Below are 11,790 nucleotides of genomic sequence, written 5' to 3'. Positions count from 1 at the left end.
CTCTTCCTTCCGTCTGTCTCCCCCACTTGTCTCCAAATAACAAAATCATGTTCATTTCATGTTGGCCATGGCATTGCCTTAAATAGGGAGAAGCGTGTCCTGAGTGCCTATTTCTCTTATAACTTGTCTACATGGGTCTGAATCAATGTCCTGTTGGGCTAGCAGTGGGATAATGAGATAGACCATAGTGAGAGGTAGTAAGGCTACTACAAAAAATCCGAGATATGCAATCTGCCTTTCAGCAAAAGTAAACAAAACAGCAACACATTTTCCTCCCTAGTACTACACAGCTGTGTAATTCTCCAACACAATGTTAGTCTCTCAACGTAACCATTGTGAATTACCACAGAGAACAGCTTACAGATTTGCATGACTGAAGGTCATTTACGCCTATTAGAATTCTGTTTGAAAAATGAATGCTTGCTAGAAACAGCAGAGATGCCGGGTCCCATTCTCAGTGCATACACCACGTACACCTCCACTTTTAGATGATGCCATGGCTTGAATTTAGCCAAACTCCTCAGTCACGTATACATCAGTGCTCAAGCAACATACTCTGATGGCAGTATCTTTGCTTATTAACACTGGGGGAGCAACAGACTGCTCTAGTAAGAATTTGAGTGCATTTGTGATGTATAATTTAAAACACAGCAAGACAAGCTATGTGCTTTAAAGATCTTCTAAATAAAGGGGAAAAGTGACACTCAGAGGATGAGTATAGAGGAGTACAACTAAATAGCAAACTACTCATGGTATTTCTTGATGATTTGAGATTAAATTACTGGCAGATCTTGTTGACTCTCTCCACTCGGCTGTTTGTAAGTCAGACATCACAAGATGTGGTAGACACTTAAAGGAAGGCCAGGCTACACAAAATAAAAACATTAGGGGGACTCCATGTCTCATCTCCTTATTAGCTGCTCCACTTGGAACAAAACATGTCTGTAGCTGAAGGCATGTAGATTTGAGACACCACTTTGCAGTCACTGTCTCCACCACTCAGTGATGTACCAGCATTGAACGCGCTTGGGCAAATCCTTTTCTGTGTAAGGATGAAGCTGAGAGAAGACCCAGCTATTGCATATGCCAAACCTTCAATCAGTTATTATTTCCAGCTTGTCTCGGATTTGACAAGGCAAGTTCTAAAGGAATGCCATACCAACAACGCCTGACTGGTAAGGCTTCCTTCTGCACTGAGGCACAGGCAGAACTTCTAAAAGAGTAAGACCCAAATAATGGACAAATTGCAAGGACCAAGTGGATCAACACTAGTGTCTGTCTGCTCAATTTCAGACCTAAGTGAAGTGTTATTTTAGCTCTAAGAAGAAATGTGAAGTGCTTTTGTGAGATACAGTACTGAAAGCCAGAACAGCACTTTAATAGACGTTGCCACTAATGTTTGTGAACACCTTTTCCGCATCATTAGCAACATGTTGCTACTAGAGTACAATAATGACGTACCAGATTAATTATATTAAATGCATTCCCAGATTTATTCACCGTGACATGTAATGTATGTATTGTGTTTAACTAGCTGGACTAAAATGCCAGTGAATTATATGGAGACACTTAAAAATGCTTCTCCTCAAGTGTTATATTGGGTATCTATTTCAGATAAAAGCACACGGTCTTTTAGAAATGTGAGCTATTTGGGTTATATTCATAATTCAGTCTCATTTGCGGCAGTTGCATGATTATACTGTTCACTCCATGATTCTGACTCCAGTTAAATCTGTTTGCCATAAGATGTGAAGCAGCAGTCAACATGTGAAATGCTGGCAAAACTGTATTTATGATAGCACCAGTACCTTGGGTGAATTTTTTTAGAAAGGCTTTGAGTCCCCAGAACTATTAAAAGTATATCTAGTATCTAGAAACTACAATTAGCTTTCCTTTCACGTCTGACTTATCTCTTCTGATTAATTAAGTTTTGCTATTTCTAACAGGTATAAATTTGACTGTCACAGGCAAGGTTCAACACAGAAAGCATATGGAAACTAAAATTACCATAGTGATCCCTGTCCATTTGGGCTGGAAATCAGAAAATGGAAGTGCAACATCACACAGACAGCCTCTTCCAAGGTCAAAAGCAGTGATATGGTATGCAGTATTTCCCACACATTTCGGTTTGCTAATGATGTGTTTCCACCTGTCTTGAACTGTTCAAGTCCAGGTCAGGTCTTTCACCATGATAGTTAAAAGGCCCATCCTGGTATCAGCAAAGTCAAGCAGAATCTCTTCACTGTGAATTTGAGCAGGATCTTGGTAACCCCTTTTCACAAATGCATGCCCTGCTAGGAAAGCTTGAAACAAATCTTTTATTGCTGCTCTCTTGAGGCACTGGCATTCTACCAAAATAGAAAGTCTTCAGAGAGGGTATACCAATGACCTATCAAATATGCAGAGTTTCCATCACTAGAAATCTTCAAGAAAAGAACGCAAAAAATATGAAAAAAGGAACATGACAGGACAAGAGGTAATGGCTTTAAACTTAAACAGGGGAAATTTAGATTAGATATAAGGAAGAAGTTCTTTACAGTGAGGGTGGTGAGGCACTGGAATGGGTTGCCCAAGGAAGTTGTGAATGCTCCAGCCCTGGTGGTGTTCAAGGCCAGGCTGGACAGAGCCTTGGGCGACACAGTTTAACGTGGGGGGTCCCTGCTCACAGCAGGGGGCTTGGAACTAGATGATCTTAAGGTCCTTTCCAACTCTAACTATTCTATGATTCTATGATTCTCTAAAGAGATGAAACATGACTTCTTGAAGTCCCATCTAGCTGTATTTGTATTATACAATGACTTAAGACATACAATCCCAAGCTCCCTACAGTAAGCTAACATAGTGTCCACAAGACACCAAGTCCTGCTTTTGTTTTGAAGATGTTAAAAGCAAAAAAGCTATCAGGCTTAAAGGGGTACAGCATACAAATCCCCAGTTTGAAAAAGTAAGATGTTGTTGTGAATACATCCCCTACAAGTAAAGTACTCATTTTATTTATCAGAAATTCACTAAAACCTAATTCACTAAGTTAGGACTGTGGGTATTACAGAATTTACAAGAACACATCTTCAAATGCCACAAACAAACACATCATCCTAGAAACCTACTATCAAGATGTAGAATATGCAGAGAATGTTATACTTATTCTTCACTTCTGAACTATATACTCTGTGTTTGCCTGTTATTTCATTGTACAGCATTATTGAAGTTACTGTTTTAAACAAAAATAATTTTTACTGCACTGAAGTGCAAACACCTGATCCTGTAACAAGTCAGTTCAGAACTCCTACATAATGTGTAATGTTAAACTGCATTTTCATAAAAAAAACACAGGGAGTGGTAACATCAATTAGAACCCTAAAGCTACAATCCTTTGTGAAAACATCTCATAGAAACAAACAGGTTTTCTTAAACTGATGTTTTAGAATAATGGAAGAAGAGAGGAATTAAAATGTACCAGAAATAGTTACTACTCAGTGTAATGGATTAATTAAAAAGGGTGGAAACAGCTCTTATGTCTACTTTGAAAAGCTGTTTATACAAACTTGTGTTTCCATGATCACTAAGAACGTGGTAAAATGGCATACTTGACCTCAATCCTCAAAAGTTTGTTAATTTGTTAATTTTCCCGTAAAACATTTTCCCACAACTTTATAAAATAAAATTGTAGAGAAAGAAACATGCAAACATACCCAATACCTTACACATGCCATTAATACAGATATCTCGGCTGTGCCTTCCTTCAAAGCAAGGAGTACCATCAGTGACTGCATCAAGCATCTTCTCTGAAAAATGGCCATCTATTGGGCGACAGTGGAGCTCACAGGGGTTTGCTGAAAAGAAAACAAAGATGCTTTCTCAGAAAATACTTCTGTGGGACACTGACCTGCAATGCACATGGATGTATGTTTTAACTACACCATCCACCCATTTTCCCTGGCATTTGACAGTAATGGTGTAATTAGAAGCAGTTAGCAGAGAGAGGCTTGTATTGTTAAAGACAGTGACAAGGCCTGATAAATGACACTTGTGGACTTTTAGAAGCTGCTGGAGGCTGGTGCCCTCATGCCTCCATGCTCTCCATCACTGGTACGTTTACAGCCAGCTGGATGAGTCAAGTAGTGATGAGGACCTCAGATGTGATGGAGAAAGGGACAGAAAATCAGCAAGATCAACTGTCATCATCAGGGGAAAGGAGGAATCTGGCGGTGAGATTGCCAAGGATACTGAAAAGCAACAGTTTTCCATCAGCTGATGACTGTGATCAGAGATAATTTACAGCTTTTCACCACTGCTGCCAGTCTCCCTCAGAGAGCAGTCAAGTGGTTGCTTCTGATATTCTGCATGTCAGTAGTGTCACATCAGTGCTTATTTTCAGCTATATGCTGGCACTTAACAAATTATTTCAAACCCTGTACTTTTTTCCTGCTTGGCAACTTATGAAATGGGGACAATATTGGTGGGTCTGACAAGACGCAGGCTGTTCTTGGATAGATGTGCAAGGAGGCAACAGGGAGAGAAAAGCTGCAGAAAAAGCAATCCGTGGGTTTCGATTCAAGGTTTCCTACAATGGACCAGCCCTAGTCTATTCAATCCATGGAGTAAGAAGAGCCAAACACACACTGCCCTGCCTCATAAATACTGATCCTTTGGAATGAGAAATTTTGAAACTCAGGCTTCAGAGAGTGAAAGGACACAAGTTTGATTACTAAGTTGTGTACACAGAAGATGAGTTCGAACTGAATCCAGTGTCAAAGAAAAGACAGATTTATAATCCATGCCCATACAGTACTCCCTGGAAACCATCCAGCAGACCCAGAGCTATCTGACTGGAAAAAAATCATCCACTGTCCTATCAATGAGGGACAGCAACAGAGGACCTATCTTTTCATTTTGTTCTATTCCAAGACCCCAATCCAGCCACACACTACAGCACTTTGTTCACGCTCAGCAAGCTGAAATGCCTGGCTGAGCAAACCAGTGGGCCTTAAAACTGCCAGTCTATAAGGACTTCAAGGCACCATTATTGAGCTATTTTAATACAATATCCCTGTGTGCTGCAGAGGTGCCTCTGGTGAGAGACAATCTCATCCCGTGCATGACAGAGCCAAGAGAAGCTGCTCCCTTCATCTCAGAAGGACGCAGCATAACTATATATCTTCTACATACTGGCTAATGAATTTCTTTCTCCCTTTTTTGTTGATCTGGCTTGTATCATACAAAGAACTGTGTTTAAAATTAAAGGAATTTCTGCTAATGACATTCAAACTTTTAGTAATGCAAAAAAACTAAATAATTTCCTACAAACAGGTTTATTCTGTTGAAGGGGAAAATTTGCTCTCCTTGCTCTGGTTTGTATAGCACCAACACTTACACAACACCATGCAGTGCACAAGAGTGACAGACACTCCTGTTCCCAAAAAACTTGGGGACTGAATCCTACACAGCTTGAGCTTTGAAACTATAAATCTCATTGACATAAACAGGATCTCTAGAGAACTGGGATCCAAAAAATAAAAAGGGGCACTAAAGGAAATCCAAAACCTTAATGAGGACTTCTGTGTTTTCCCTCTTGTCAGTAGAGCTAAAATGGCATCTTAGCTCTGACAACAAAGTTGTGCTTCTGGCTTCTCAAAATTGCCATCATAAAGGGCAACAGAGCGATTAGAGGCAGAGGACACACAGGGACCAAGGTTATAAAACAAGTGGAATTCAAGGTGACGTAAGATTCTCAGTCAAGAACATAAAATCTGTAATCCTTACCAGTCCTCAGCCCCTCTGTGAAAACTGCCAGCCATAACATCCATCAGTTGTTCTGATAAGAGCTGTCATGATATGCAATACAAGTAATTTTACTTCTGTCTGCAGAAATTTTCTTCTGGCCATGTGGCTAGTTTGATTATTTTAGTGTTCTAAATTTTGTTCCACCTTGCTTACCTTCTCAATGCACCTTTTTAAACACAAGGCACAATACGCTTATGGAAAGGAGAATCCTAGAATTCTAGCTAGTCTGTTACCTGCAGAGAATCAATCCCAACTGACACAGACTTTGCAGAAAGCCATTTCAGCTTTTACACTGCTCATAATGAAATATATGTAGAGCAGCAGTATGACATCTGTACCTTGTCCCTAGTTGTGTGTTGACATAGCAGGCAAGATGGTATCCAATTTCATTTCAGAAATCACTGAGCAAGGAAAAGTAGGCAGTGCTGACTGCTGACATTAAATCATAACTATGAAGCTCTAAGAATAAAACTCAGAAAAAATTTGTATAGAAAGATAACTCTCTCGGTAAGCCAAAATAAAAAGTAAAAATACACAACAAGGAAACTTTCAGACTTGCAAAGATTCATGATTCAAAGAAGAGTTTTCTAGGCATGAAAGCTTTCCTGATATTCCTAACTGTAGTAACTGATCTAAAATTAGATCCTACCTGTACACACGAATTTTGTATTGCTTTTCTTCCTATCAGTTTTCTGCTGAACACCAATGCTGGTGAGACGATACTGCTCTCTCCCAACAAACTCAATCCTATCCAACATTTATTCTCTTGACATCATTCTTTAAGTTATTTTGGTATTTCATGTGCATAGAAGGCTGGTGAGGGAACATTATCCTAGCACTGTATTACCTATTAGTTTTCTAAAATTATTTACTTATCTGTCATTTTTTTAGACCTGAGTGAAGGAACTTGACAAAAGAGCAGGGCTCCATTATTCCATGACTAAATAAACTGTACTAGAATCAGCCACTGTCCTTAAAAAGTCTAACATTTTAAACATGAAACAGATAGAGATGTAGGAAGTACTTTCGTCTTCTGTTTTCAGAAAGTGAACATTTCCCAAAACGATGGAAAAAGTTGAAAGCAAAGACTGACATTGAATTCAGATTTTCTAAAATTTATTTCAGTCCTGAAAATCTAAAAATACCAAACTGAGATAAATATGAGCACTAGGGTTGCTCAGAAGGAACTTGTTAAAGCAGCTGGCTTAGTTTCAGTTACTTCAGCAAATTTGATTAATTCATGATGAGACTTTAACAAACAGGCTGTCATCTTAGTAACTTTTAGGCCAAAATACACAAGAATTCTTGCAATCCAGCATACGCCTGGAACACTAGATCTAACCTGCAAATAGTCAGTAATAAATGTATTCACACAATTCTGGACCAGGAAAAGCACACTGAATCGCCATTTAAACAGAGATGATTTCCACCTACGTAAAGCCTACAGGATTTTACCCATCCTTCCACACCAAACTAGGACCAAAGCCACTCACACTTCTCCTGCATAGACTGTATTTCTATCTACAGTGATAGTAATAATTCCTCAAACCCTGTAGGCAACCTGCTCTAATGTTTAACCACCCATAAAGCAATGAAGATTTCTTAATGTGTAACCTAAAGTTCCCTCAGGCTGCTTTGACTGTTTCTGCATTTCCTAGCTTTCACAAGATGAAGAACTGCTAGATACATCTCTCTCTTGGGACTTCTGTACTGGCTTAAGCGGAGAGGCTGGGAAATTGTGGTGTGAAGTACAGTGACAGAGAACTTGATGTCAAATCCAAATTTGAAAGCAGCAGAGCTACATTCAAACTGATATGGAAAGACCACGGGGTACTGATTTTCAAAGTCAGTCACCCAGGGCACAGAACTGCTTGGATCTTCACACCTTTTTCCAGACCCAAGCACAACACTGCATGGAGCCATGCAGTCTTGCTAGCCTGTATCTCTAGAAGCTCAGGGATAAGCATGCTAAACACCCTTAGAAAATCTCTTCAAGTAGCTGGATATAATGCACTCCATCTTCTCCTTTTGTAGAGCAAAACTTGTTTTTCTCAATCTGTGTTTTCCAAATCATTTGACTTCCACGTTGCTTTCCTGTAAATCTCCTCCAGCTTGGCTGAATGCTTCCAGCAGTGTGTTGCTCTTAGATGGACATAAGATTTTAGCTGGGGTGCCACCAACACTCAGCAGGCTAGGAAAATTACATCCTGGTTTTTATCCTGCACCAAGATTATGCTGCTGATTTGAACGGATTCAAGATCAATCCTCTAACAGATAGAAGAAAGCCAGATGTAACGGAATCCCAAGACACAGAACTCCTATACATGCCCAGTGACTATGTAAGTCACTGCAATCAGAATAGGACTGAGGAAGCAAACCAGCAAAGCTGAGTACAAATCCTAAAATTCAGGCATGTGGGGTTTCCCACATGTACATTACAATGGAGTTCAAATTCACCAAGTGTAAATAGAGCAACACGAAGATGAACAGGAAGGAACATGCTCCCTTCCCAATTTAAATTTCTTTCCCTCAGAGTTGACTCCCATGAGTTCACCTGCAGGAAGGATCCAGCTTAACCTGACTGAGAAGGATGTGATTAATGTGCCTGCCAGCACAAGATAAGAATTCAGTATTTTTTTCCTAATTCACAAGGAAGAAAAGAAGTGGGCCTCCTCTCTTCAAACTCTCACCTCTGACAGAACGCAGAATTGGCTGAGCAAATCCAAACCAAAGAATATTAGAAAATACAATTACCAAACACATAAAAAAAGGGGAAAAAAATAGCTGAGGTAAAGCTACTTTATCACTTTAATCAAGCTTGGAACTCCAAAAGAAAGTTTACTTTCAAACAAGTCGACAGTAAAACATTATCTCATGCTGTTAGTTCAGCCCCTGTGACTATATCAGTACACATCTTATTTGATATACAGACATATATTGGAAGAAATATGGAATTTAAAACACTTTAGCAACATAACTCTTGTCAGTTCATGAGATGATCCTGACATTGATTGAGAAAAGAAAGATACAGGATTTAGTGTGGACCCATACTTAGTACATGGAAGTTAAGCACTAAGAAACTATCAGACTTGAGTAAGTGTAATTTGTCAAATGGTATGAAATAAGTAAGTGTGGGGTCACAATTCAGAAAATATCTTGGTCAGAGGTCCTGGTTGCTTTAGATACCTTTGCACTTGAAAGTCCATTTTGTTTGAAGACTTCTTGGGATATTCAGGTGCTCCAGCTTGAGCACATGGCTTTCTGAGCTCCGGGGCTAATCCACAATAAGACTATGAAAATTCCCCAACAGGCCCAAATTCATTGAAAACAGAAGGGAAAAATCTCAATTGGAACCTTAAATATAGTTAGCCTAGGTAACAGCAAGATATCATTCATTGCTTTCTTCTAGGTTGTTAAAGGCCTGTTGTATCTTGCCTTATATTAAATCATAAGCTATTAAAAAAAAAAAAGAAAGAGTCTTTGTCCTCTGGTGAAGGTACAATGTAAAAAGGACATTATTGCAGCATTTAATTATGTGACACTCATTAGCATTGGCTTATATAAGCTATGAAATTAAAGCCAGGAGAGAGAATTGTGACCATCTAGATAATTTACTGTTTTTCCAGCAGGATGAAGGAACACAGAATGTCTAAAATGTCACAAAATGTCTAGCTCAGGGTTTCACCTCCTCAACTAGATGCTTCCACACAGTCTGTTCCTGAAGGACTGCACCTTAGACTTCCCTTGGAAGGGACCCACACTGGAGCAGTCTGTTCCTGAAGGATGTACCCCATGGAAAGACCCATGCTGGAGCAGTTTGTGAAGAACTGCAGCCTGTGGGAAGGACTCACACTGGAAAAGTTCACAGGCAACCATATCCCATGTGAGGGACCCCCCACTAGAGCAGGGGAAGAGTGTGAGGGGTAGTCCCCTGAGGAGGAAGAAGTGGCAGAGACAATGTATGATGAACTGACCACAGTCTCCATTCCCCATCTCCCTGAACCACTCAGGGGGAGAAGGCAGAGAAATCAGGAGTGAAGTTGATCCTGGGAAGAAGGGAGGGGTGGAGGGAAACTGTGAGTGATAGGAAAAGTCTTTGAAATAGGATAGCATCAGATAAGAGGAAAAATAAGGGAAGCTGGTGTACACTGAGAAAGGTGGTTGTACATATGCTAGATGTGGTGATTAAGTCTCCAGAGCTCTGAACCATCACCTCTTTTTTTTTGTGGAGGGGGCATTACAAGACAAACACAAGAAAGGCTCAAACTGCTCCATATTACAGAGAGAGCACTGTTTCATGACCTTATTTCTGGAGTTATTTTGCCCAGGACACTTTCAGCAACCAAGAGAAGATGAAAGAAAACTTTAAACTGAAATGGGAGGAAAAACTCCCGGGTGTATTTCAGTGCAGTAGTTAACACTGGCTCAACATGACTGGAAGCAGTGCGCCCACCCACCCTCAATCATATAATGATGATATCAGATAAAGGATCAGCACACTATTTGGCATAGATGAGAGTTCCCAGGAGAACCTGCCTACCTGAGGAAGCCAGGATTTTTGAAAGTTAAAGAGTTTAGCAGCAGGAAAATACTTTAAAAGTTGTTTATGCAAGGTAAAAATGAAGTTGCAAACATTAAGGGTCTCACAGGTCATGAGGGAGATGTGTAACTCTAGACTGAAATTCTGACTGCTGAGAAAACAGGTAAAAACAGTCAAAAAGCATTTTAAGGCAGAAAAAACCACATTGCCTTGGTATTTGAAAGATTTTTGAAAAAGGTCACTGAAACCTAGGATGTTCCAGATGAAGTATATCAGGCTCAACAATGCGGCGTTTTAAAGATAAATTGTTTGTCTGTAAAGCTCAAATTGGCTCTATTTGAAATACGGCATGGACACACCGTAATAGACATGCCTTCCAGTGCGCAGGAAGCATTTAATTCATGATTCTTAATGCCTTTTAATAGCAGACCCGCAACAAATACGCATGCAGAACTACCAGTTCCATAGCACTGCCCTAGAGAGGACATGAACAGAACTAAGGGTACAGCCTGCAGCAATACACTAACAACGAGGACTAGAATTCCAGTCTTCAGTGACAGGCAAGTGAAAGAAACAGTTTATGAGTCTGCACAAAATGTTTTACAGGTTTGGCTTTGGACTAAGTCTTAGGCTGTTAGTATTTATCACAGTTTGTTCTTCTGAAAGTCTTTCTCTATCAACCATATTTTCTTTCACCAGAGAAGTGTGTCTGCTGCAGGTTCATCTTCAATGGTGTGTTTGTTTGAATGAAATTGAAACAGTAGCTGAAATTCAGAAAACCTATTCAGAACTGGCAATAACCATGAAAATGCAATGAACATGCCACGCAATACTGTTGGCTGAATCTCAGCTTCGCTTCCCTAACTGGTTTAGAAAAAAAAATAAAATAAAATTATATTGCCAGCTTCTACTGGATCATCTACATCTTACATTTATGCATACACCAAGAATCAAACTGCACAGTAGTAACTGCTACCCTTGTATTTAGCAACTAGCTGTTACAAAGCAAGCTATAATGCAGAGGCATCATTCTGTTTCAACAATACAGGACAATACAAAACTGAAACTGTTGAGGTATTACTTCCTTGGTATGGTGCCAGGTATACTTACCATAGAGATCGGAGTTTGGAAGTAGTAGAGCACCATTTGTGCAGCGGAACAGTTCTGCTTATTGGGTGCAGTGATGCTGCAGGCCCAAACATGAAGCTTTACACTATGCTACTGTACTTCTGTGGTTCTGCAGTTGACAATGGAAAAGACGGTTTAGGTCTATCCTGAACAACTAGTATAAATGTAACTTCCAATAGCTTGTCTTAGTGCAGTATCTTTCCAGGAACTAGGCTAATTACAATCACAGCCATTACTTACCACAGCTTTGCTAAAATATCTGTTTGTGGAGAATCCCTGCCTTTGTGTATACACAAAAGGCACACCTGCATACAGAGGCACACCAGATTTTTCTCTCT

The 11,790-nt window shown here is 39.8% G+C and overlaps 1 protein-coding gene across 1 annotated transcript in view; it reads right to left on the bottom strand.

Moving 5' to 3' along the window:
* LOC104407395 (A disintegrin and metalloproteinase with thrombospondin motifs 12-like) overlaps window positions 1–11,790 on the bottom strand; it is a gene marked incomplete at both ends in the record, with an annotated part of 102,694 nt that overhangs the window by 3,524 nt on the left and 87,380 nt on the right. Inside the window, one exon of the mRNA XM_010016675.1 lies at window positions 3,700–3,833. Coding sequence (XP_010014977.1) covers window positions 3,700–3,833 — 134 coding nt within the window. The remainder of the gene's footprint in view (window positions 1–3,699; window positions 3,834–11,790) is intronic.

Source organism: Nestor notabilis, unplaced genomic scaffold, assembly GCF_000696875.1.
Source record: "Nestor notabilis isolate BGI_N333 unplaced genomic scaffold, ASM69687v1 scaffold796, whole genome shotgun sequence".
NCBI lineage: Eukaryota > Metazoa > Chordata > Aves > Psittaciformes > Psittacidae > Nestor > Nestor notabilis.
The sequence above is the reverse complement of the archived record's forward strand: the minus strand, read 5'-3'. Positions and strand labels throughout refer to the sequence as shown.